The 25,487-nt window shown below is 38.5% G+C and overlaps 2 protein-coding genes across 2 annotated transcripts; both read left to right on the top strand.

The window, feature by feature from the left end:
• The first annotated feature begins 269 nt into the window (after positions 1 to 269).
• Positions 270 to 25,218, top strand: LOC139449563 (phosphopentomutase-like). Its single transcript, XM_071231014.1, has 18 exons — positions 270 to 394; positions 11,661 to 11,760; positions 12,214 to 12,281; positions 12,818 to 12,906; positions 13,596 to 13,680; positions 14,225 to 14,332; positions 15,140 to 15,309; positions 15,613 to 15,736; positions 16,238 to 16,303; positions 18,702 to 18,799; positions 19,174 to 19,272; positions 19,514 to 19,592; positions 19,749 to 19,842; positions 20,880 to 21,009; positions 21,211 to 21,313; positions 21,680 to 21,769; positions 22,295 to 22,428; positions 22,872 to 25,218. Exons 1-18 carry the CDS (start codon positions 275 to 277, stop codon positions 22,978 to 22,980), a joined length of 1,866 nt encoding a protein of 621 aa, XP_071087115.1. The 5' UTR covers positions 270 to 274; the 3' UTR covers positions 22,981 to 25,218.
• On the top strand, positions 850 to 4,498 carry LOC139449562 (uncharacterized). The gene is made up of 3 exons (XM_071231013.1): positions 850 to 1,071; positions 1,695 to 1,802; positions 2,144 to 4,498. Exons 1-3 carry the CDS (start codon positions 963 to 965, stop codon positions 3,931 to 3,933), a joined length of 2,007 nt encoding a protein of 668 aa, XP_071087114.1. The 5' UTR covers positions 850 to 962; the 3' UTR covers positions 3,934 to 4,498.
• Positions 25,219 to 25,487: the final 269 nt, after the last annotated feature.

Here is a 25,487-nt window from a genome sequence, read left to right on the forward strand (position 1 = left end):
AGTCGCTACCGTAAACTGGTATGTATTGTCGTGTGTCAATCTGGTGTCGTAAACTACACGTAGTTTGAACTTACATTACCACATCCTTTATATTTAACAAAACCATTTCGGCAAAAGTGGACATACATAATAAATAGTTCATCAGTACAATTTTCAAAAGAACAATTTTAAGAATTGACAGTGTAAATCTGGAAATGTATAGTATCGGCCTTGACCTTGACACTCGTAGGCGACCTTCATTTTTTTTCTCTGGCCCGGTTTAGGCTTGTTTCTGATGAAAGTTAGCGCTACAGCATGTACAATTAAATCAGCCATACAGTTCGAGATGGATGATCTGGAAACTGGAAATGCTGACATTGACGCAAAAGTTGCCGAATGGATGCGTTGGGATAGGGTAAGTGAAGTATGATCGCAAATATCTGACGTTTTGCGACATTCATTGTTGACAGTGCACAATTCTTCTCCCAGGGCCATCCATTCGTTTGTTTGCGGCGATGTAATCATTCAACAGAACATGATTGTGATTTTGCTGGTTCTATCTATGCAATTCCGTCTTTCGCATAATATATCCAGATTTGACCTTTGGTGACCTGGAAAGAGTCGGAAATGACACTGCCGGAAGTTGTCGAGACAGGGGAAACTAACATTTTCAGCAGAAAACACACAGATTTCTGTAGCTCCATCAAAGATTCTTCAAGGATTGCTAGCAATGTTTCCAGTACATGTTTTGGATTTGCTGACACAGGCTGCATGTATATATACAAACTATAGATTTAAATTATACAAACTGATTGAATTTGAAATATAAAATACTGAAAATTGGCTTGGTTTCCACAATAACCTACATGGTATAATTGGTGAGAAAAACATGGAACAATTCTATGATCCATGTTCTAAAAAATATTATTGATCAGCCTATGAAAGGTTTTGGAATATAGAGAATTAAAGTGAAAAAACAGGCAATGGAAATTTCCAGTGGAATTAACAAGCGCATTGCAGAGACAAGATCTGTTATATATAGCTACAAGGATAAACCGTTCAAGTTGCCAGAAGATCTACTGGATATAGTTGGTATGTATATATTTGTTTTCTACATGTTATAAAATCTTCTATTTGTTCTTGTTAAATTATTAACATTGTTGTTATCATGCTTATGACAAGGACTTCTTGACATTCATTTTTAATTTATTATTTCAAAAGATGTTAATACGTGTATGTGACATGTGAAATTTTCTCTTGTGACATACCATGCATGATATATGTTGTATATCATATATGGTACTAATTTAGTGTTTGAAATAAATACAATTGTCAGGCTGCCATCAAGACCCACTCGACTTTAGAAGCTGCAGGCTCTTTCTATACTCTTCAGGCCCTCATTAAAAAAACTCCACTTTGTTATACATGTATTGTGACAAAAAAATGAACACTTAAATTTACTGCAGGTCATAAGGACTTATACAACTTGAAGACTACGGGCCCACAATGACATCTACTTGCCACTGGCCTACAGGCAGGCACTTTTTTTCGAACACTGTACTGATCGTGCCAGTATTAGTTAAGCACTGAATCTAAGATATAATACAATTACTGTTAATTAGCCATTAACTTGATTCCAGATAGTCATAATTATATAATTTTCATAGTGAAACATTTGACTAATTTACAAAGAAAATAATTCAATTTTATTTCAGCAAATCCAGATATCCAGAGCGTGAGCACAAAGGCCCCCTACAGACCCAAAGCAGGAGAGGTATATATCTACCACCATGACCATGATGAGCAGAGATACATAGATAAAAGTAAGTTATCACTTCAAATACAAAGTTCTGTTTTTTTGTGGTTTAACTCTGACTCATAAAACTCCCATGTACTGTCCAATGCTCCCTTGCCCTCCTGTGGGTTGGAGTATTTCACTATGAGGAACTCCGGATCGACTCCCCCTAGAGTCATATCTTAGTTTTCGACAAGCATTGGTTGCTTCGGACCTATATCAAATCTGCCCTTTGCTAAAAAAAAAACTTGCAATAATCTAGAGCAGTACATTGGTGACAAGTTCAAATAGGAATATTTGACATCGATACCATGCCCCACTGTCAACAGATTTTCATCAAAATACTAAAAAGTATTCTTCTATTTACAGAAATTTGGTTCTACGATGGTTATCGGTGGAGGAACAAAGGCAAGCATATGTACCCCCAGCATTCACCCTTGTTTGAGAAAATCTATTTCACAACTGCCAGTCACGACACAGATATTGTTGGCTTCCGTCGCTGTGTCTACATCCCGATCAACAAGGAACTGAAATACATGGTTGTGCATTACTTTGGAACTGCATCTTCCCCGGAGCTGGTTGCTTTTGTTAAAAGCATTAAACTATCAAATGGCCCCGATACAGCTAGGTTAGACAGCAACAACTATCTAATTAGTGACCAGATGAACATTTCTGCTTTCACAGCTAGAGATGAGGGAAATTTGATGTCTCAGATAGGAGACATGTCTCTCCCATCCACATCGGGATTGGTTAAGAAATCAACAGTATCGGTAAGCCTCATTCCAAATAACAACCGTTCTATTGTTGACGACTCAGAGGGTGCTGAAGTGGACACATGGATAGAGAAAGAGGGGGAAAGAAATTTCAAATTTAGTCAGAAAACATTTACAGATCTAATGAAAATATGTTTTGAAATGAGGAATAATGATTATTTTTGGTCCTTCAGCTCAGCTCCGGAAGTTATTCTTCTATTTGGGAGCTGTGACCTGTGTTCCGACCTCAATGACTTCCTGTCAACACGGAATGACACCATACAGTGTCTGTCTTATAGCACATCACCGTGCCTTGATGGATTCTTCATATCAGTCTTGTCGCTTCATCATCCAAAGTTTATTCTCGTGGAGACAAGCAGGAGTCCACCTGTTATTCCTCTAGTGTTCATGATCCACCAGGATAAGACCCCTCTTAGTCATACAAGTCTCTTCAATCTGATCGTGGAACATCTTCCAGCTTTGAGGGTTGAAGCCAATGAGCCATCCCTTGCAATTATTCTTGACAAAGATCAAAATGTTATGACTGCAGTTAAAAAGTGCCTTCCAAGCTGCATCACCCTTCTTTCTCCTTCTTTCATCAGACGAGAAGCTCAGTGCTGGCTGACTAAGAACATGCACTCTAAGCGAACTGATCGTTACCTGACCGATTTAGAGGATCTGATGAGGGTAAGTTCCAAGTCAGAATTTGAATCACTCCTTCACAGTCATAAACACAACTGCAGTAGGTCTTGGCTGAATTTCTTTGATAGTCAGCTAAAGGATGACATGATCAGCCACTGCAACAACTGGATGAGGATAAGAGACAAGGTCATTCACAAGGAGGTCCTTGAGGAAAACCAGTGCCCTCCCTTGGAACAGGTGTTATATGACCTTGAACTTTGCCATGAGGCAACCATGGATGTCCTGATCCAGGCCTTGTATTTCCTTCACCAGTTTCTCATGACAGAGCTGCAGAGAGGAAAAAGTGGATTTGGCTTGTACAGGCTTCATGAAAATTATATTTCAGAGTTTGGACATCCAATTATGGTGAATTGTCAGTTTGTGGGTCAACCTTCTGAAATAGTTCAGTTAGTAATGAGTAGGAGGAAGAGTGCTTGTAGTAAGCATGGTAAGACCAAGGAAAGCGTTGCCACCTATGGGGGTGATCAAGGGGAGATAATGCCTATCAAGCAAGAGCCAGCAGGGGAAGAGGATACAAGTTATCTTGTTTTCCGTGAAGGGAATATGGTCACTGGGAATGAAAATGAAGAAAAAAATGATGACTCTTGTCTGAAGGAAACAGTTGGTGGTCACAGAAAAAGGAAGTATTCATCTGACCATGTAGGAGAATCATGTACTGACTTCAAGAATCATGTCGTGGATGTTATGTTTAAGAATGTGTTCTAAATAATACTGTGGGGCCTGGGTTCTGCTAAAGTTGCGTAAAACAATACTTACTCACTCACATGGACAAGGTGTGAACAAAAGTTTCCATAACATATATATAAGTGATAACTTGAACTGAAATTGTGAAGTCCAGACATTAACTGATTGCTGTGATCGAAAAAGCCAAAATATTCATGACCAGCTTCTTGTATATATGGTGTCTGTTACACATGTGTTGTCACCATAGCAACATCGGACAAAATGGCGGACATCTACAAAGTTGTCTGATTGTGCGGGGGAAAGAACGCATGTCATGTACTGTGATATGTATTGCAATACAAAAACCATTAGTGCAATAATTTTTAATAAAGATGATAAACCCATCACTATCATTAACTTATTAATATAATTTATACCTTGACTATCAAGGCACACTGGTCAACTTCTATCAGTGAGGTTCTGTCATATTAGTATTGTGCAAAATGTGTCCTGATAATGCACAACATGGTGACATCCTTGATTATCCAGGGTAGTATATCTCCAGACTACCAGGATAAATACCCTGGATCCATTCGCCACCATAGCCTTGTTCAATTCCAGTGACAAAAATAGCCTTCAAAATCAACTCATGTTCAAGCGAAATTCTGGACTAGGAAATGGAGATGCTGATGTCACTTCCGAAACAAGGTTTTGTTGGTGAACGGGTCCAGGATATTTTGCATAATGGAATGGCGATAATAAACGCTGGATTTCAGCAAACCATGCTTGCCGTAAAAGGCGACTATGCTTGTCGTAAGAGGCGACTCACAGGATCGGTTGGTCAGGTTCTCTGACATGGTTGGTGCATGTTATTGTATCCTGATTGCGTGGATTGATGCTCATGATATCAATCTCTGGATTGTCTGGTCCAGACTTGATTGTTTACAGACCACCGTCATATAGCGGGAATATTGCATTAAACAACAAACAAACTAACAAAACTCTGGATAATCGAGGATGTCATAATATTGTATTAACATGGACTGTACAGTTAGTCAAGATTTATAATGTGTTACACAATGTCATATTCTTTATCTTTCCTTTTAATGTTAACTTTGAAGTTTGTGTGTTACATTCCTTTGACAGAATGAAAAAATATTTACACTAAGTTGTGAATAAATAATATTTTTATCATGGTGAATGTTTTTTCTTTGTCTGATGTGTGCTGATTACAAACATTGTTTTTTTTAATGCCTAACTCTGCAGTATTCCAGCTGTATCATTTGTATGTGACAAGGGCCTGTTCATAATGAGCCTGGACAAGACAATCCAGTGATTGATGCCATTGAGCTTCGATAACAACAATTCAACCCATTCGATTAAGTCTCCTCTTTTGACCGGCATGGCTTGCCAGGGACGTAGTCTAACCTGGAATCCCCACAGAAGGGCCTATTAAAACTGCACAATATTACCTAGTCACTGGTAAACCATGATACGAACCTTCAATACAATAGACAAAGTGATACGATCTGAATGGGTCAGTATATTGAATTTTTTTAATATATAAGTGTATTTCTTTGGGTTTTATCAATAATGAAATAAATTGAAATCATCCTGGTACAGCTAATCTCAGATGAATCAAATTTGTAGTTGACAGGAAACATGCAGGATGAACATGCAAGCTCACAACATTACTTTGCCAACACAGTTATTGTGATTTTTTTAATTTATGTTGCTTTTCTGATCACCCCAAAAAGTGAAATCAGCTCAGTCCATGATATCCTGTAAAATATTCTATGACATCATGTAGACAAGAAAGGATTTTATCAGACCTCCATGTCAGAATGATGAGATCTGATTCGTTCACATGATACTATGCATCCCACTTTGAGGGAAACAAATTTCTCAGCAGGAGAATAAATCTCTTATACCTCGCCACGAACAAGTCAGGCTGCACATGGACTTCTGAGAGGTAAAATAAAACCCTATTCTTGCTTTTTCCAAATAAATGAACGTCACCAGATATGATGTCAGGTTGCTGGGGGATGTTATGGTGGTTATGCAAACAATGAAAATAGGCAGAGAACCAGCCAGTCAATGTGTAGCTAAAGTATTATTCTCAATGAGATTTATGCGGGCTGATTGATAGGTTCTATGCCTTGATATTCCTCAAGTTTGTCCATGTACAAAGGTGAGGTGAGGTGAAATGGGGTTTAACGCGCGTCCAAGATTATTGCACTTATATAGTGACGTGCAAGTACGTGTGTGTGTTTGTGTGGCTGCTTGTACTAGTCCGGACTGATGCCGATTTATAGTGCTAGTTCACTGAGATACCATGCCGCAGTTTAACATGAATACCCCACTCAGACACAGTATACTGACTCCGAGCCGACCAGTCCTTGTTTTAGCCCCTTAATGCCGAGCGCCAGACAGGGTAACAAGAAGTACCATCTTTTAACGTCTTTTGGTATGACGCGGTCGGGGATCGAACCCCGGAACTTTCGCCCTCTGGGCGAACGCTCTACCACTAGACCACAGAGGCGGTCCATGTACAAAGGTCACAGACTCCTGCTTTTTTTACTGACTTCTATGACGTCATCATGTAATGTCCACGATAATAGATTTCACTCTTATGCAATTCCTTCTATGTGGCGCTTAGCACTTATCAATCAACCCTCATACCAAAAATAGTTCCCGTGGTGATTAAGAGAAATTAACTTTTATTTACATGAGTCCGCAACAATGATCTGCAACAATAAGTTGCCATTCTCCTAATGGTAAAGGTGGTAGAACATGAAGAAAAATGTCACAAGACCTCCTTGAGATTTACTAGTGCCAGCCTAGCAGACTCTAACCATGCCAATATTTGTGCCTCTATACTCAACACTCCTGTAGGTCATATCGTTCATGACAGAGAAATGTTTTCACTCTCACCAGCCACTGAGTGGCTTACTTTTTCCCTCCAATACTGATGAATAACTGTTCATATTTTCCCGCCAATACTGATCAACAACTGTTCATCATATCCCTCCAATACTGATCGACTGGTGAATATCAGAGGTAGAATAGGTCTTCAGCAACCCATGCTTGCCGTAAATGGCGACCATGCTTGTCGTAAGAGGCGACTGCCGGGACCCTGTGGTCAGGCTAGCTGACTTGGTTTGATGCATGTCATCGTATCCCAATTGCGTGGATCGATGCTTATGATGTCAATGATTGGATTGTCTGGTCAAGGCTTGATTATTTACAGACTGCCGTCATATAGCTGGAATATTGCTGAGTGCGGCGTTAAACAAAAAAACAAACAATACTGATCAACAACTGTTCATATTTTCCCTCAAATATTGATCAACAACTGTTCATATTTTCCCTCCAATATTGATGAATAACTGTTCATGTTTTCCCTCCAATACTGATCAACAACTGTTCATATTTTCCCTCCAATATTGATGAATAACTGTTCATGTTTTCCCTCCAATACTGATCAACAATTGTTCATATTTTCCCTCCAATAATCATGAACAACTGTTCTTATTTTACCTTCAGTATCCGATCAACAACTGTTCATATTTTCCCTCCAATATTGATCTGCAACTGTTCATATTTTCCCTCCCACATTGATGAATAACTGTTCTTTTTTTCCATCCAATACTGATCAACAACTGTTCTTATTTTCCCTCCAATATTCATAAATAACTGTTCTTATTTTCCCTCCAATACTGATCAATAACTGTTCATATTTCTCTTCCAATATTGATGAATAACTGTTCATATTTTCCCTCTAATACTGATTAACAACTGTTCATATTGTCCCTCCAATATTGATGAATAACTGTTCATATTTTCCCTCCCACATTGATGAATAACTATTCATGTTTTCCCTCTAATACTGATCAACAACTGTTCATATTTTCCCTCCAATACTGATCTGCAACTGTTCATATTTTCCCTCCAATACTGATCAACAACTGTTCATATTTGCCCTCCAATATTGATGAATAACTGTTCATATTTTCCCTCTAATACTGATCAACAACTGTTCATAGTTTCCCTCCAATATTCATAAATAACTGTTCTTATTTTCCCTCTAATACTGATCAATAACTGTTCATATTTTCCCTCCAATACTGATCAACAACTGTTCATATTGTCCCTCCAATACTGATCAACATCTGTTCATATTTTCATTCTAATACTGATCAACAACTGTTCATATTGTCCCTCCCACATTGATGAATAACAATTCATATTTTCCCTCTAATACTGATCAACAACTGTTCATATTGTCCCTCCAATATTGATGAATAACTGTTCATATTTTCCCTCCAATAATCATGAACAACTGTTCTTATTTTCCCTCCAATACTGATCAATAACTGTTTATATTTTCCCGCCAATACTGATCAACATCTGTTCATATTTTCATTCTAATACTGATCAACAACTGTTCATATTTTCCCTCCCACATTGATGAATAACTATTCATGTTTTCCCTCCAATATTGATGAATAACTGTTCTTGTTTTCCCTCCAATATTGATCAATAATTGTTCATATTTTCCCTCCAATATTGATGAATAACTGTTGATATTTTGCCTTCAATACTGATCAACAACTGTTCTTATTTTCCCTCCAATACTGATGAATAACTGTTCATATTTTCCCGCCAATACTGATCAACATCTGTTCATATTTTCCCTCTAATACTGATCAACAACTGTTCATATTGTCCCTCCAATATTGATGAATAACTGTTCATATTTTCCCTCCCACATTGATGAATAACTATTCATGTTTTCCCTCTAATACTGATCAACAACTGTTCATATTTTCCCTCCAATACTGATCTGCAACTGTTCATATTTTCCCTCCAATACTGATCAACAACTGTTCATATTGTCCCTCCAATATTGATGAATAACTGTTCATATTTTCCCTCTAATACTGATCAACAACTGTTCATAGTTTCCCTCCAATGTTCATAAATAACTGTTCTTATTTTCCCTCCAATACTGATCAATAACTGTTCATATTTTCCCTCCAATACTGATCAACAACTGTTCTTATTTTCCCTCCAATACTATCAATAACTGTTCATATTTTCCCTCCATTACTGATCAACATCTGTTCATATTTTCCCTCCAATATTGATGAATAACTGTTCATATTTTCCCTCCCACATTGATGAATAACTATTCATATTTTCCCTCTAATACTGATCAACAACTGTTCATATTTTCCCTCCAATACTGATCTGCAACTGTTCATATTTTCCCTCCAATACTGATCAACAACTGTTCATATTTGCCCTCCAATATTGATGTATAACTGTTCTTATTTTCCCTCTAATACTGATCAACAACTGTTCATAGTTTCCCTCCAATGTTCATAAATAACTGTTCTTATTTTCCCTCCAATACTGATCAATAACTGTTCATATTTTCCCTCCAATACTGATCAACAACTGTTCTTATTTTCCCTCCAATACTATCAATAACTGTTCATATTTTCCCTCCATTACTGATCAACATCTGTTCATATTTTCCCTCCAATATTGATGAATAACTGTTAATATTTTCCCTCCCACATTGATGAATAACTATTCATATTTTCCCTCTAATACTGATCAACAACTGTTCATATTTTCCCTCCAATACTGATCTGCAACTGTTCATATTTTCCCTCCAATACTGATCAACAACTGTTCATATTTGCCCTCCAATATTGATGTATAACTGTTCTTATTTTCCCTCTAATACTGATCAACAACTGTTCATAGTTTCCCTCAAATATTCATAAATAACTGTTCTTATTTTCCGTCCAATACTGATCAATAACTGTTCATATTTTCCCTCCAATATTGATGAATAAATGTTCATATTTTCCATCCAATACTGATCAAAAACTGTTCTTATTTTCCCTCCAATACTATCAATAACTGTTCATATTTTCCCTCCATTACTGATCAACATCTGTTCATATTTTCCCTCCGATACTGATCAACAACTGTTCATATTTTCCCTCCAATATTGATGAATAACTGTTCATATTTTCCATCTAATACTGATCAACAACTGTTCATACCTTCCCTCCAAAATAACTCCATGAAATATGTGTAATGAACTTTTTGCAACCCCAAAAGGACCTGCCCTTGTTATAGTTGTGGAGAAGTGTGAGATGAACTTTCTGCAACTTTAACATCCCCATGGGCTGGCCAGAAGAAAGTTGGTGTGCTCATCTCAGACATCAGGGTTGCTTCCCTTAAACATGGCCGAAACCTATGATCGTGAGTTCAAATCCAGATTTGCCCTGATTATGTTTCTAGGTTTTTCAGCATTATGAGTTTCACCAAATGCTGAACCGCTAAGACTTGCAACACTGTGGCCTTCCTCTGACACACTGACATGCCATTCAAATTCCCTTGCAAAATATGTGGTTAAAAATTCTCTCCGAATCCAAGTTTTGGCTGGATATATGCAGACTTTAGCATATTGCCGTGGTTGAATTTATTTTCAATATTTTGTTGTGAACACATTGCCGGTCTTTAGGTTTTGAACATGACCTGTTAGTGTGCCCTGGTGTAAAGAATGGCGCAATTATAAATACATTTTTTTCATAAATAACAGTAATTTCAATCTATATCTTGGTGATAAATAAACCTCACGCACTCACTCACTCACTCACTCACTCACTGGACAAAGATTTTTCTTCCTCTTGAAATCCACATGAATATACTGTAGGTAGGCATATTGAACTGTCATTCAAGAAGACAAAATAACAAGAGTAATATCTGTATTAAACACCCAAAATTTCATCTGCGACTAATCTTTTATAGCACCCCTTTATAAGACTGAAAATGTACATGACAGTCCGTATTGTCTTGTGTATATTACACATACATGTATAACTAAGTTTGTTCACTTCCAATCGACCTCTGAAAACAAATTTAGCTTGTTGTTTATGTTTTTTATAAGTGCTCTTTGTAAATGTTCTAAGTGCCCTACACACTCATTACAGTGAATACGGTATTCAGAACACAGCTGTCGGTACAGTCATGGACAAACTATTATGTTTACATGGTTTTTTTACCATTGCCAGTATAATAATTGTGAAAGATGTGATGGCCTTCAGCTCTTTTGGTTTTCTGAAAACGGACTCTCTAAACTGGAAATTATATATCGTATCTTGGTATTCAGATTTAATATGTTATCATGTACTGACAGCAAAATTTCTTTTGAAAAATTGTCTTCTATGTACATGGGCTGTAGCTGAACAACAAACTGTCTGTTTGACTGGCAAACATATTATTCTGCTAACCGTTACAATTTTCCTTATCATGCTTATGCTAATACCTGATGATTACACTGATTGCAGCTATTCTCTGTATTTTGCTTGAATATCTCTATAGATATTTGGGTTAAAGTCGTGATAGTGGTACAGCAGTCACACAGCAGAGTTGTGCTTTTTCTCATGCCAGGATCCACAAATTGTAGTTTGGATTTTTTCTTGATAACGATCTTTGGTCAATCAACACAGTACTTGTTTACCAAATTGCAAAAATCTATCACCTGTGTCATTTTTGGCTTTCCTCCTACATTGAGCTGACATGCTGAAATATGCAAAGAAGCATTAAAGTTTAATTCACTTACCCTCTCATTGTAAGGCATATATGAAGAGGAACTAAACAAGTGGCATAAATAACAAAAGAGTGCTAAAAGTCGAGCAATACTACATCCAGAACTATTTTCTTTGCAACTATTTCTATTGTAGAATGATAAGAATCGTGCCGAGATCCGACAACTGGCTTTGGAGAAGAATGTTTCCGAGTTAGAGAAACGCCTGCTTCAGAGGATGGAGTTTGGCACAGCAGGTTGGTAAAATCGTCAGAGTGCAGATCTATGCGAGTACCGTTAGTTACATCTGGAACCGTTATAGAGTAGATGTAGAAGTGGGTGAACACCATCCACTGAAGAAGAGCTGGAGTCTTTGAATCCAAGTTAAAAACTCTTGTGTCATATCAGTATACACAGCTGGTGTAAATAAAAATGAAATACAAAAATTCTAATACAATTTTATTTTGGAAAACAATTCATGTTTGTTAGCTTGATAAACAGTCAATTAATTGTTATTTTTGTTGAAAACATGTCTTCAAATGATTTAGTTATATGTTTTTTTATACATCATGTTTTATACAGCACATGAAATGAACCCAATTTCACAAACCTCTAATTTGGGACACAGTCTCATATACGTATCATGGGAAATTTGACGAATATGATTTTGAATCCTGTGCTGTGATGACTGTGTGTCTTCTGTGCCTCAGGTCTGCGGGCGAGGATGGGAGCTGGCTACTCCATGATGAATGACCTCACGATCATCCAAGCAACACAGGTAAGTCTTGTCTCTATTCATCTTGACCAGTTTCTTACATCAACAGGAGCTTATATCATGTTGGATTTCACTTTCTGTCTGCTTTCACTGCACTTGTCAACCTGTATCATGTTGTTCTCCAAGCATCCTGACCTCCTTTCCACAAAGCTAACTTTAGTGCTAAGATGATAACAACTCCCATACTTTAACATAGACTGAAGACAACTGTAGCGCTAAAATCACTTTGTGGAATGGGTCCCTGGACTTATCAATAGTGAATTTTGACATCATATTAATATTTCATAATGTACATGTCCCTGTCTACATCAAAATAAGATTTTGATTGTCAAAAATTCAAAATGGCCGCTGCACTACCAAATATTATTTCAAATACAGACTTCAGGTACTTCACTGATTGTCTGTAACTAATGGGCATATTGCTTTGTAATTACTGGATGATGTTCATGAAATTCTTATTCATAGTGAATTAAATTTGTCAATTACAAAATTTGTAACTCAAACTTCAGTGTCATAATTTGTTTAATCACCTTGATCAGGGTCTGGTGAAGTACCTTATAGCGACGGTTCCGGATGCCAAGAAGAACGGTGTTGTGGTGGGATATGATGCCAGACACAACAGCCAGAAGTCAGTATAGACAACTTTAAATATATCACTGATACCTTGACAATCCACTGTAGACAAGGTTGAGGCCAGGGTTCCCTGGTTTGGTGCTTTAGTCCCAGATTTGCATGATAATGATTAGTTTGGAAATGTTTGATTAGCGTAGTAGAAGTTTGGTAATGTGTTTCTTGTAAATTCATAGCTGTGGCAATAAAGATCAATAGTGCATTAATCTAAAGCTAAATTCTAAATTTTGTCAATAAAGTTCATTGTCAATCACAGTGTCTGTTCCCAAATCTGAAGTTAATTCCGTCCAGAACTGAAGTGACAACACAAATGTTCCCTCGATAGAGCATCTTTTGGGTGTGATGCCATGGAACTGAGGAATACCTTTTGTTCTAGTCTCCACTCGGAACTGCCTGTTTACATTTGTTTTTGAGATATAGAAATCAGATGTTCAGCTCCGAATGCCCATGCTCACTCCTATCGAGAATTTGGAAGCCTCCACTCAGATTGGCTGATTAGAAAGTTCACCTGACATGATAACCTATTGAGGGTTTATCACGTCTTCACATGGAGACATATCAAAAGAGAAGTAAAAGCACAGCAACAACATTCACTCAACTCACTCCAGAAAGAATCGTCATGTGATCACCAACTGAATTATTGATAGCTTGATGTAAATGCCAATTCACTCACTCTTCGTTGTTTAGATGGAGTGAGCTGGTTGCAACCATTTGTATCAACGAAGGTGTGCCAGTCTACAAGTACTCTAAGATCTGCCCTACTCCATATGTGGTGAGTCTCCTGTGATCATTTACCTATAGCAGTACATTTACCTATACCTTTGTCATAATCTTATTATGGAGATTCAGGCACTATTAGTATACAGAAGAAAGCCCCAAATTTCAAGTTCTCTGTGGTCCCTAAAAATTGAAATTCACTCTCTTAGTCGATTTCTATCATGTTTTCTGCCAAAAGCATTACCATACATACTTTGATAATTTTAGTAACAGCAACTATGCTTTTTGTTATAAACCTATGTTACATATAATTATTTAAAAAATGCCTACCAATAATGACTGATAAAGAAGTATTTTTCCATGAATGTTAGCTTCAGTGGTTTTCAAATTGCCTGTTTCAATCAGAGGAGGTTATTGTTATTTGAGGACTCTGATTGACCACGCAGAATTGAGTAATTTCCAAATTCAGGGTGGAAGAAATCTTGGTTACTCTTGCTGGCTTGAGTCGAGATGTCCATCAGTGAATGTGGTGAGCCTTTGCACACATCCTGGTATTGATGACGACTTGCTAACTGCCTATTCTGTACCTCTACTTCAAGCCGTATGCTGTGGTGCACTATGGAGCTTCATGCGGGATCATGATCACTGCCTCTCACAACCCAAAGGAAGACAATGGCTATAAAATATACTGGACAAATGGAGCTCAGGTAGCTGACTTGGTTATAAGAATTAATTTTCACATTATGTGGGATCATTGGTGTACCAACGTTCATACAGTTGGTAAAGATCTGACGTTCATACACTTTGGCCATCACTCTGTGAAGTTTCATACTCCAATGAACTCGCACAAAATGAATGTTTTTCATATCCCAATGCTGTACCTTGAAATACAGGTAACAGACAATATTTACAGGTAACAGACACGGTTTACAGATAACAGACTGGGTTTACAGGTAACATTCCAGAATAACAGGCTCTAGTTAAACAGTTTCAATTTCTGACAGGGGTAAATGTCCTGACATCTGAGTCAACCTTCAGTAAACGGCCGGAACATTAATGTGTTGATGCTCCATGCTTATCTCGCATCCATCAACTTATATTTAGTTCAACCCATGAATGGTAATCTGTTTGTTGAAAATACACAATAAGAAACAAAAACATTGGCTTAAGGAGGAAGACACAGTCAGGAATCTAGAAATATTGTTTCGCTCAGGCCAGACAATCAGTTTAATTTTTCTTCATCATGTTCTTGAACATAAGGGGGCACATGTCATGTGGCAGGCAATTAGCATCCATTTGTCATGCCAAAACCTATGATTGTGGGTTCGAATCCCTGATCAGCCTGATTGCGTTTCTAGGTTCATCTGCACCATACCCTTGCTCATGGGTTTCACCAAATATGTAAACGTCTTAGACCTGTATCACTTGGGCCTTGGTATAATGATATGCTTGAAACACTGTTCAAAGCAGTATCATATCCAAACCACTCACTCTTGAATATAAATTTCTTATAGATCATTCCTCCGATCGACAAGGGTATTGCAACGTCCATCAGAGAACATCTTGAGCCTTTCCCCACGTCCTGGGATACATCCTGTGTCGCTGACAGCAAGCTGTTGAGGGATCCCTACGATCAGATATTTGATCTGTACAACAAAGATCTCCATCATCTCTGTCACTTCAGGTATCTTGTGTCAGGCACTGGGGGAGTCCTGGGCAGAGTACGTCACCAGTACACAATCTTACTGTAAGAGCTGACAAATGAATTGGGTGGTCACAATGTGTTTTATTTGATGGTTCCGTCATTGTGCCATGACTATATATATCCTTGCAAATGCTATCACTAACCGGTTCAGCTCATCCAGATTGAAGGCTTTCCTCATGACGTCCACGTCATAACAAAAGACATTAAAAGACGATACTTGTTGATGATACTTGATGTTAAACCCAATTTCACCTCACTTTAAATTGAATGTCTTCTGTGCAGAGATCAGAATCCGTCCTCCAAAGTGACTTTCACCTATACTGCCATGCATGGTGTGGGGTACAAGTTTACGTGCGAGTCTTTGCAGAGGTTCGGCTTTCCTCTTCCTGTACCAGTCAAAGAACAGGTCAGGGAAAGAAGTAACAAATACATTGTATATATAAATGCAGGATATCAGTGTGGTGGGGGCACAGGTGGCCCAGTCGTCTAAGGCACCGCGATTCGCTGTGCAGAGTTGTGTCCCTTGGGCATGCCAGAAACCTATGATTGTGGGTTCGAATCCCGGTTCGCCCCAATTATGTTTCTAGGTTTGTCAGCACCATACCCGTGCTCATGGGTTTCACCGAAGTGGTAAACGTCTTAGACCACCATCACTTCGGGCTTTCCTCCCACATTAAGATATGACTGTAATACTGTTAAAAGCGGCGTTAAACCCAACTCACTCACTCACTCACTCACTCATTGTTTGTTATATTTAGTATTTGGACATCTTGATGACTATTGATGATTTTGTAGTTGTGATGTTATCAACATGAAGTAGATATTACAATGTTTTGATGTGATAGCATGTCTTGCTTGTCATTGTTGTGAGAGACATATTAGGACCAATGTGCTTGTGTTCCTATAGGTGGTGCCAGATCCGGAGTTCCCCACAGTGAAATACCCCAACCCAGAGGAGGGCAAGAGAGCACTGGTCAGTACTGGGAGTTTTCTGAGAGTTTATTTTCACCTTCAGGGCTGGGAGGGGCAACTCAGGTACCGGTACTCGGTTTCCTTCTGACTGTTATATGTTTGAGTGAAGATAAAATTTCTGACAACTACAGTGTATGCATGATCAGATAGTTTTACACGTGTATCTAAGTAGTTTTTGCCGAGGCTCCAGTAAAACAATTCTCAGGCAGACATTTTGTACCCAGCTTGAGACCTACACCGAGTACCCAGATAGGGCCAGGTAATAGGGGGTAGGGTCCGTGGGTAATAAATTTGGACTTGCCCCATCCTTAATGACCTTGCATGCTCATGAGATAAGGGCCAAATATATTTTGATTTGTCACTCTTTGCAAGAAAATAAGGCGTAAAAACATTTCCACATTTCTGGCATCCAGCGTACTGCACTGCATCAACCAGCAAATCACAAATAGGTTGACACCTTTTTTTATATCATCTTCCCGAGGCAAGGGAGTTAACTGATTATAAAAGTCTAGTTTCCACCCTTGTCGAACTAGGCTGGTATTATGGAGTTACATTTTGGCTGGAGTAATGAGTCTGTGCATAGTCCAAACAAAATCGCATAACGATATCGATGGAATTTGATTGGTCAGTAGGAGGGACATAGAAGGGACGTAACTCATAATAGTAACTGGTGGCGTTATGATCGAGCCATAGAATTCCAGCCTAGTTCAGCAAGGGTGAAAACTGGACTTTGATAGTCAGTTAACTCCCTTGACTCGGAAAGATGATTATATGCACCCACAGATGTCCAGCAAATATTAACCATAGGGGATTGAACAAGTGTTAGAACTTTCCAATATTTGCATATGCATTTTAATGATACTCGATGCTGATTGGGCAGTTAGAGAGATATGACATCGCATTGCTCCATTGTTCAGAACAATTCATCATGAAGTCATCCCTTGTCATCCAAACAAATGTTTTACAATTTCTATGTTTCTATGTAGATAGGGCAATGAAGATCAAAATAGGCCGAAAAATGTCCTCGCTAGCATTTGTATAGTTTAATATGCTCAAACCTCAACATGTATATCGAAACAGTTCATAAACATCAACGACAGGACATCAACATTGAAATATTAAAGTACTCATGGAAATGGAAAAAAACTGTTTTTTCGATCTCATATTTTAAATAAATGCAGTTTATATACAAAATATATAAATAGTCAAACAACTCAATTAGTACTAATTGGGCCTTGGCACAAATACAGCGTATCAAAGGTTTTTATGTCTTTTTACACGTAAAAGTGTGTAAAAATATGAACAAAACAGACTATTGTGAAACTGAGCATAACCAGGTGTTAGTAGATCAAGGTGAATGTCCATGACCTATGACACCTTGACGACAGGTGAAAACAGGTGCTTGAAACCCACGTGCATGTCATTTGTCAGTTGTTAGTGATATGTGAGTGGCATTGTGGGATAGTGAATCATCGTCAAAATATCAAAAGTAACATATTCCCTTCTCAAACAACAACATACATGTCATTATTATTATATACATAAACACAGCTGTTATTTTTATTGTTGTTTTGATAACTTTTTTCCAGGCTAATTTGCATAATGCCTATAGCCTGTTTCTGCCATGTCAATTTGGACTTAGTTTTATTTTTGAATGTTGAAATTGCCTACAAATTACCTCCTGTAAAGTACATTTTGTATTGAGCACTGAGATAAAACTAGCAAATCCAGACTAGTACTTTTCCAGTTGTTTTGTTATTTTGTATTTACATCTACAGGATTATCATGTTCATAGATATTTAGCAATTATATTCACCATTCAGTCATTGTTAGGGGTAATGCTTCACAGCTTTGTTTCCCTATGTTACTCCATCAACCATGAATACATATGGCCACCATGAGGTGTAGTAATGACACATGTCTATATTAGATGACTTTTTGTATGATGTAAGTTCACTCGCTGGCTTCCCACCACACTTTGGAACCAGGCCTGACTTGATTCCTTGGTCAAAAATAAAGGCGATTGCGGAACAAGTGTATACAAACCTGTGAAGTATCAATGATGGTAAACCATTTTCTGTGGTATTACGATGTGTTCCCTTATTTTTATGCATCAGTATACATGGCAGCCGTCAAAATTCATGCTAGTCTGCTCTACCAAAGAAAATATATTGTACTGAGGAGAAGTAGAATAGCTTCAATTTTAGCCACAAATTGGAACTGAATAAAATTGACAGAAAATGTAAACATAGTAAACATTATTGTGTTGTTCGAGCAGGACTAGCTACAAACTCTGAGGACAAATGAAACAAAGTTTCCACTTGTCTTCTGGTTAAGTCTTAAAAAAATGAATTTCTAAGTCTGCAGTATTCTTTCACAAACAAACTCTGCTGTTTCAGAAATTGTCAATGCAGACGGCAGATGCTAATGGAAGCGTGGTAATCCTGGCCAATGACCCTGACGCAGACAGACTGGCAGTAGCTGAGAAACAGCCCAGGTTAGTGCTACCAAACATCCTTTAATTACATTGGGGTGTGATATAACGAATACTGCTGACTGTGGTGTTATAGACAATATTCATTCACTCACTGACTCGCTCTTTGATGTGTCAAAGGTCATCACATAAACAGTCAACTCTTTATCATCTTTATTATGTCGAGAAAATTCATTAAATATATAGACGTGCTCAATTCTGTTCATTGAATAGAGAGTTATTAGAATAATTATCTTCTATGAGGTACTGGTCATTTATTATAGCGGTAGGTCGGATGACTGTTTCATATTTGACCGTTCCTTCCCATCTATGACATTTTTTTGTGACACCCCCTCCCTATAATAAATTACCAGTCCCAAAATTTATTTGTGTTTCAGTGGTGAGTGGAGGATCTTCACTGGGAATGAGATTGGGGCCCTATTGGGGTGGTGGAGTCTCTTCACCTTCAGAAAAAGTCGCCCAGATGTCAAAGGTAAGTCCTAGACTTCTGAGAGATGATGTTATGTTTATTGCAGAAATAATCCCCACAATAATGCTACTGGTATTAAACAAAGACAACTTCATGTTTAAGTACAATGCTTCCAAACACACTACCGGTAATTTTGTTTGTGAAAGAATGAGCCGATCAATAACAATTTCACTTCTCACTCTTTTAAAATGATTCAACAGACTCATCAGGAATGGTTTTATATATGAGTGATTTATCTTTTCAGACAGTGATATTTGTATGGTGGCCAGCACAGTTTCTTCCAAGATCCTGCAGACCATTGCCAAGAAAGAAGGGTGTATCTTTGATGTAGGTTAACTCACTCTCTCTCTAGGTAACTCACTGATAAGGTTCAAATTCACTCACTCACCCAACTTACTTCAGATAAGTCATCACATGATATCACTCTCTCTCTCTCTCTCTCTCTCTCTCTCAATTAATTGTAGTTGATTACTATGTCTGCAGGAGACTTCGACGGGCTTCAAGTGGATTGCTAACAAGGCTTGCGATAGACAGAATGATGGGAAACATGTCATCTTTGCATTTGAAGAGGCCATTGGTAGGTCACACTTGATAACATCACTAGATATTGTTCATGTGTGCGTCTTGTACACGGTTTATGTGTGTGTGTGTGTTATTCAGGGTTCATGTGTGTTTGTTGAACAGGGTTTATATTTGTGTTGTACAGGGTTCATGTGTGTGTGTTGTACAGGGTTCATGTGTGTATGTTGTACAGGGTTCATGTGTGTGTGTTGTACAGGGTTCATGTGTGTGTGTTGTACAGGGCTTGTGTGTGTGTGTTGTACAGGGTTCTTGTGTGTGTGTTGTACAGGGTTCATGTGTGTGTGTGTTGTACAGGGTTCATGTGTGTGTGTTGTACAGGGTTCATGTGTGTGTGTTGTACAGGGTTCATGTGTGTGTGTGTTGTACAGGGTCCATGTGTGTTGTACAGGGTTCATGTGTGTGTGTTGTACAGGGTTCATGTGTGTGTTGTACAGGGTTCATGTGTGTGTGTTGTACAGGGTTCATGTGTGTGTTGTACTGGGTTCATGTGTATGTGTTGTACAGGGTTCATGTGTGTTGTACAGGGTTCATGTGTGTGTGTGTTGTACAGGGTTCATGTGTGTGTGTTGTACAGGGTTCATGTGTGTGTGTTGTACAGGGTTCATGTGTGTGTGTGTGTTGTACAGGGTCCATGTGTGTTGTACAGGGTTCATGTGTGTGTGTTGTACAGGGTTCATGTGTGTGTGTTGTACAGGGTTCATGTGTGTGTGTTGTACAGGGTTCATGTGTGTGTGTTGTACAGGGTTCATGTGTGTGTTGTACAGGGTTCATGTGTGTGTGTTGTACAGGGTTCACGTGTGTGTGTGTTGTACAGGGTTCATGTGTGTGTGTTGTACAGGGTTCATGTGTGTGTGTTGTACAGGGTTCACGTGTGTGTGTGTTGTACAGGGTTCATGTGTGTGTGTTGTACAGGGTTCATGTGTGTGTGTTGTACAGGGTTCATGTGTGTGTGTTGTACAGGGTTCATGTGTGTGTGTTGTACAGGGTTCATGTGTGTGTGTTGTACAGGGTTCATGTGTGTGTGTTGTACAGGGTTCATGTGCGGCACCAAGGTTCTGGACAAAGATGGAGTGAGTGCAGCAGCAGTGATGGCAGAGATGGCAACATTCCTGTACAACGACAACTCAACTCTGGCTAAACAGCTGGAAGAGATATTCAACAAGTAGGTTATAGATGTTGCATGGAGATAATAATTGATAGTATGTGCTCGTTAGTTGTCCAATCAAAGTGCCCAGATTTAATCATCTCCTGTTTGTTGGCATTCTTTAACAAATTTCTCATGATGGTTGGAATAGTGTAATTATATGTCATTATTTGTATTATACTCCAAAGATTTACTCTGCCCCTGATGTTTGTGTTTCAGATACGGTTATCACTTGTCACGAAACTCTTACTTCCTGTGCTATGACCCAACCATTACTGCCAAGATGTTTCAGAATCTCCGTAACTTCGATGGTCCAGGAAAGGTAACTCTTCCCTCCTCACAGAGGGTTCATGGGAAGAATAACATGTGATCTTTGCACATGCTTTCAACTGCCCAAACATCAGTGTGAAAATAACTCTGAAAGATAATGACCATATTTGGAGATTCTCTGAAATTTCAAACAGTCATAATGGCGACTATTTACATGGTGTTGGATCTAACACATCACAAAAGAAAAATCTGTGTTTTACCAATGATAGGGGAATTCTCAAACCTTTCTTTCAAAACAAAATATTTTCTGTGCTTATATTCATAATTTCCATGCTAAACTGTTGGAGAGCCACTTTTGTGTCACAGTTACATATTCAAGTTGTTTCGAATACCATTTAATTCAAATTTTTTGTTTCAGTATCCATCAAGTTGTGGCCCTTACAAGATCAAATATGTTCGAGATCTGACAGGCAAAGGCTACGACAACAGCCAGCCAGACAGTGTTCCAGTGAGTTGAACTCAGAAATATGACAGGAAGTTCTTGTTCTTGTAAGACCTACTCAAGGGATGTACCCGAGTGAGTGAGTGAGTTTGGTTTGACACCACTTTCTGTTACCCAGAACAATAATCAGGGCAAATATGGTATGAACTCACAATCATAGGTTCGAGTACAGCAAATTGTGCAGCATTAGCTACCACTCATGTCGACCCCTCTCCACATCCTCTTATTGAGAGAAGGGGGAACAGGTCATGTGGTCCAAGGTACCTCAGTTCACTGAGCAGAATTGCAGCCCAAGCCATGTCTGACTCGAATCACTTGGGTCTTCCTCCCACATTAAACTGCCATGCCACAAATAGATGAAATACTGATACAATTGGTTTTAAGCCCAACATAATCCCACCTTCTTGAGCAGAACACTGGAAACTTTTATTCGAAAGATATCAAAGCACTAAACCCATAAATGTCCTACCTCTAATACCCGCAAATTGTACAGATTTGTCTGCTTCATATAAAAAATATCAATGTCTTCAGATTCTACCCACAAGCAAGTCCTCAGAGATGATCACATTCACATTTGAAAATGGCTGTGTGGCTACCCTGCGGACAAGCGGCACCGAACCCAAAATCAAGTACTACACGGAACACAAGCCAGACCCCACTACAGGGTAAGTTATTGAGGGGACATGGGTGGCCCAGTGGTGTAGGGTGCCACGAGAAGGAACAACTTAGCTCTATTTTCATCATGATATCAGCAAAATAAAAGCCTTTACATTAGCATTGATTAGTTTTAACTATAACAACTTGAACTGAGATATTTTTAATTCCAATTAGGGAATTTGCCTTCAGACTTTGGGCTGAATATCGTCTTTTAACTGGGCTCTAAGGTCAGTTTACAGTTTGCATACATTTGGCACAGATTTAAGCAGTATGTTTAGACTTTGGGCTTAATACCAGCCTCTCAACAGGTCTGGATAAATCCCTGTTTTAGCTATGCTCCTAGGTCAGTTTAAATTTTGCTTACATTTGGCACAGATTTAATCAGTGGCTTTCCATGATGTGAACAAAATAATTTAATTCAATGTTTGTCAAATGTGATCTTGACCTTCAGAATGGACCGAGAACAAACAGAAAAGGAGTTGAATGACATGGTCCACTGTATCGAGACTCATTTCTTGCAGCCAGAGACGTTCGGACTTATTCCACGACCTACCAGCTGAACGATGTGAGTGTCACATCCATCCAACTGTCTCCTACTACTAAACCACAGGCGCAAATAGCTTCAAGCACCCGTGCAATGGCCCCAGAATACTCCTAGCTACCAGTAGCTAGCTTTTGTTCCATGTAGTGTCAAACCGTTTATATGTTATAGTCTTTTACTCACTCACTCAGCATGGAAACTTGTTTGAGCTTACCTACAAGATAGTTTGAGCTTGTTTGAGAATATTTTAATTAATTGTTTAGATGTTAATTCCTTTTTTGGTATAAATGTAAATGAACAGAATAAGTTGGAAGGCTAATAAGGATTAAGGGTATTTATCTTGTGAGAATAGTGGTACAATACGCCTTTATAATCGAGAATGCACCGAGAGAAGTTGATCTGTGACTACAGTATCTACTTCTAGAGGGAGATTTGTGTTAGAAAATTGGTACTAGTCCTGTAGTCCTTGCTAAAGTTCCCAATAGTTAAGGTATCATAAGAACTAGTAGAAATTTGCCATTATTAAGGGTTTTGTTATATGGTATCATTATAAGGACTAGTGGACTAAAACAGTTAGCTTCTATTGCTGGTCCGATATGGATGTATCAAACCTGAGTAGAGATGAAAAAGAAAATCATTCTCCATATATATTCCAATACCTCAATACCAAAAAGTCCTGTGTTACCTGTTTGTCCTTAACCTGTTTGTTTAGAGTCCCATATTGATTCACATTTGCAATAATCATTACCCTTGTCTCATGCTATAGAAGCAGATAATACCTAGTCATGATAATGGCCACATCTTTTGGTAAAGGAGTGTCACAAGGGACCTGTCATTAGATACACATGACATAATGGGAAGTTTTGGTTTTATATCTGACATGTACCAGGCAAAACATGCCTTTAATTCTGTTTGAAACTGATCCAGAAAGGTTTTTGCAACGATCTCTGACTATGGATGAAACCTGGGTTCATCACTGCCAGCTTGAGTGCAAACAAAAATCCAACCTATTGAACCATTTGACATAACCAACACAAAAGAAGGCAAAGTCTGTACCATCATCTGGAGCTTATGACCTCTATGTTCTGTGATGCTGAGGGTGTCATCATGGTGGATTATCTTCCAAAAGGCCAGACAATAGACAGAGCACATTATGCTGCACTTCTGAGGTTGTTATTGTTACTAGTGTTTTAGTGTCATTTTGTTATAGTCATTAGTTTTGTAAAGGGTTTTCATGATATTGGTTGGTTGATTATTTGCTCCAGTGCAAGTTGCAGAAAATTGTCCTATCTAGAAGGATCTTGTTTTTGTAATAAAACTGACAGCAGGTCAGTAACATGTGGTCAGCAGACATGCGGAGCTTGACACAAGGCAGTATCATGTAACTATAAACAAACAAATCTGGTACTTAGACACTTAAACAGAAACTAAGTCTGCATCACACAAGTTGTATTCCTTTAAAAAAATATACTATCTGGTCAAATTTGACCTGCTGTCTAAAAGTGTGAGTACTTGATTTCAACACATATATATAGGAGTGTGGTAGTATGCTAGTCCTGTGACTGAATGTGTAGGGATATACTTTGTATTCCAGTATTGGTCTTGATACTCCAACACCATGTCCCTCCCTAGGAAATATCTACTGTGCATCACTGAACTGTTTTTTGAAGGAATCATACCAACCAATAGAAGATGTTACTATGGTTACCATGCAAGCAATATTTACAATATGTTGTTCATCTGTTGATCTTTTATTGTTTGATGATGGTGTCAGTAATTAAACCAAGAGAAACCAGTCATGGTCCAACTCCATGTGTGTTTAAGGCCTTTGTTCAAAACCTTGAAGAACAAGAACGACACTTGAAAACATGGCCCTGACCAGGACATGCTTTGTCAATAGTGGAAGAAATTGTTCAGAATTCTACAACCAGGTTGACATCTCTAATTTGAATTCTAAAACTGAACTTGAAGCAATGATTGATTCCCTAAAATAGGAAATTTCGGACAGAGTCGAAAATGCTACTGAACATGTGGTGTCATAACACAAAGAAAACATCACAATGAAGTTGCTAAACTCAAAATGAACCACAGGAAAACACAGAGAGAACCCTGAGACACTTTATTGTCAAATCAATCAATTTTAGCGAAGACCATCTTCCCGAGGCAAGGGAGTTAACTAACCATAAAAATTGATGCCCTTGCCTCGGGAAGATGGTGAAGACGGATGTTATGCACTTTGAAACTGGGCACAGGCTACCAATGTCAACACAAACCTACAGCCCCACCAAGTAGTTTTGCTACGTTTATTCACATGTCCAACAGAGATGCAGTCTTTTGAGCCAAAGGGGGCACGGGTGGCCCAGTCGTCTAAGGCGCCGCGATTCGCTGTGCAGAGTTGCGTCCCTTGGACACGCCAGAAACCTATGATTGTGGGTTCGAATTCCGGTTCGCCCCGATTATGTTTCTAGGTTTGTCAGCACCATACCTGTGCTCGTGGGTTTCATCGAAGTGGTAAACATCTGAGAC

The sequence above is a fragment of the Haliotis cracherodii genome, unplaced genomic scaffold, assembly GCF_022045235.1.
Source record: "Haliotis cracherodii isolate W230 unplaced genomic scaffold, xgHalCrac1.p SCAF_8, whole genome shotgun sequence".
In the NCBI taxonomy this organism is placed as follows: domain Eukaryota; kingdom Metazoa; phylum Mollusca; class Gastropoda; order Lepetellida; family Haliotidae; genus Haliotis; species Haliotis cracherodii.

Bases quoted from the DNA above. Each gene is read 5' to 3' on its own strand.
- LOC139449563 (XM_071231014.1), top strand. From the start codon at position 275: ATGAAAGTTAGCGCTACAGCATGTACAATTAAATCAGCCATACAGTTC. The intron at 12,282-12,817 runs GTAAGTCTTGTC...CACCTTGATCAG, and splicing joins CGATCATCCAAGCAACACAG to GGTCTGGTGAAGTACCTTAT. The intron at 21,010-21,210 runs GTAGGTTATAGA...TTTGTGTTTCAG, and splicing joins CTGGAAGAGATATTCAACAA to ATACGGTTATCACTTGTCAC.
- LOC139449562 (XM_071231013.1), top strand. From the start codon at position 963: ATGGAAATTTCCAGTGGAATTAACAAGCGCATTGCAGAGACAAGATCT. The intron at 1,072-1,694 runs GTATGTATATAT...ATTTTATTTCAG, and splicing joins AGATCTACTGGATATAGTTG to CAAATCCAGATATCCAGAGC. The intron at 1,803-2,143 runs GTAAGTTATCAC...TTCTATTTACAG, and splicing joins GCAGAGATACATAGATAAAA to AAATTTGGTTCTACGATGGT.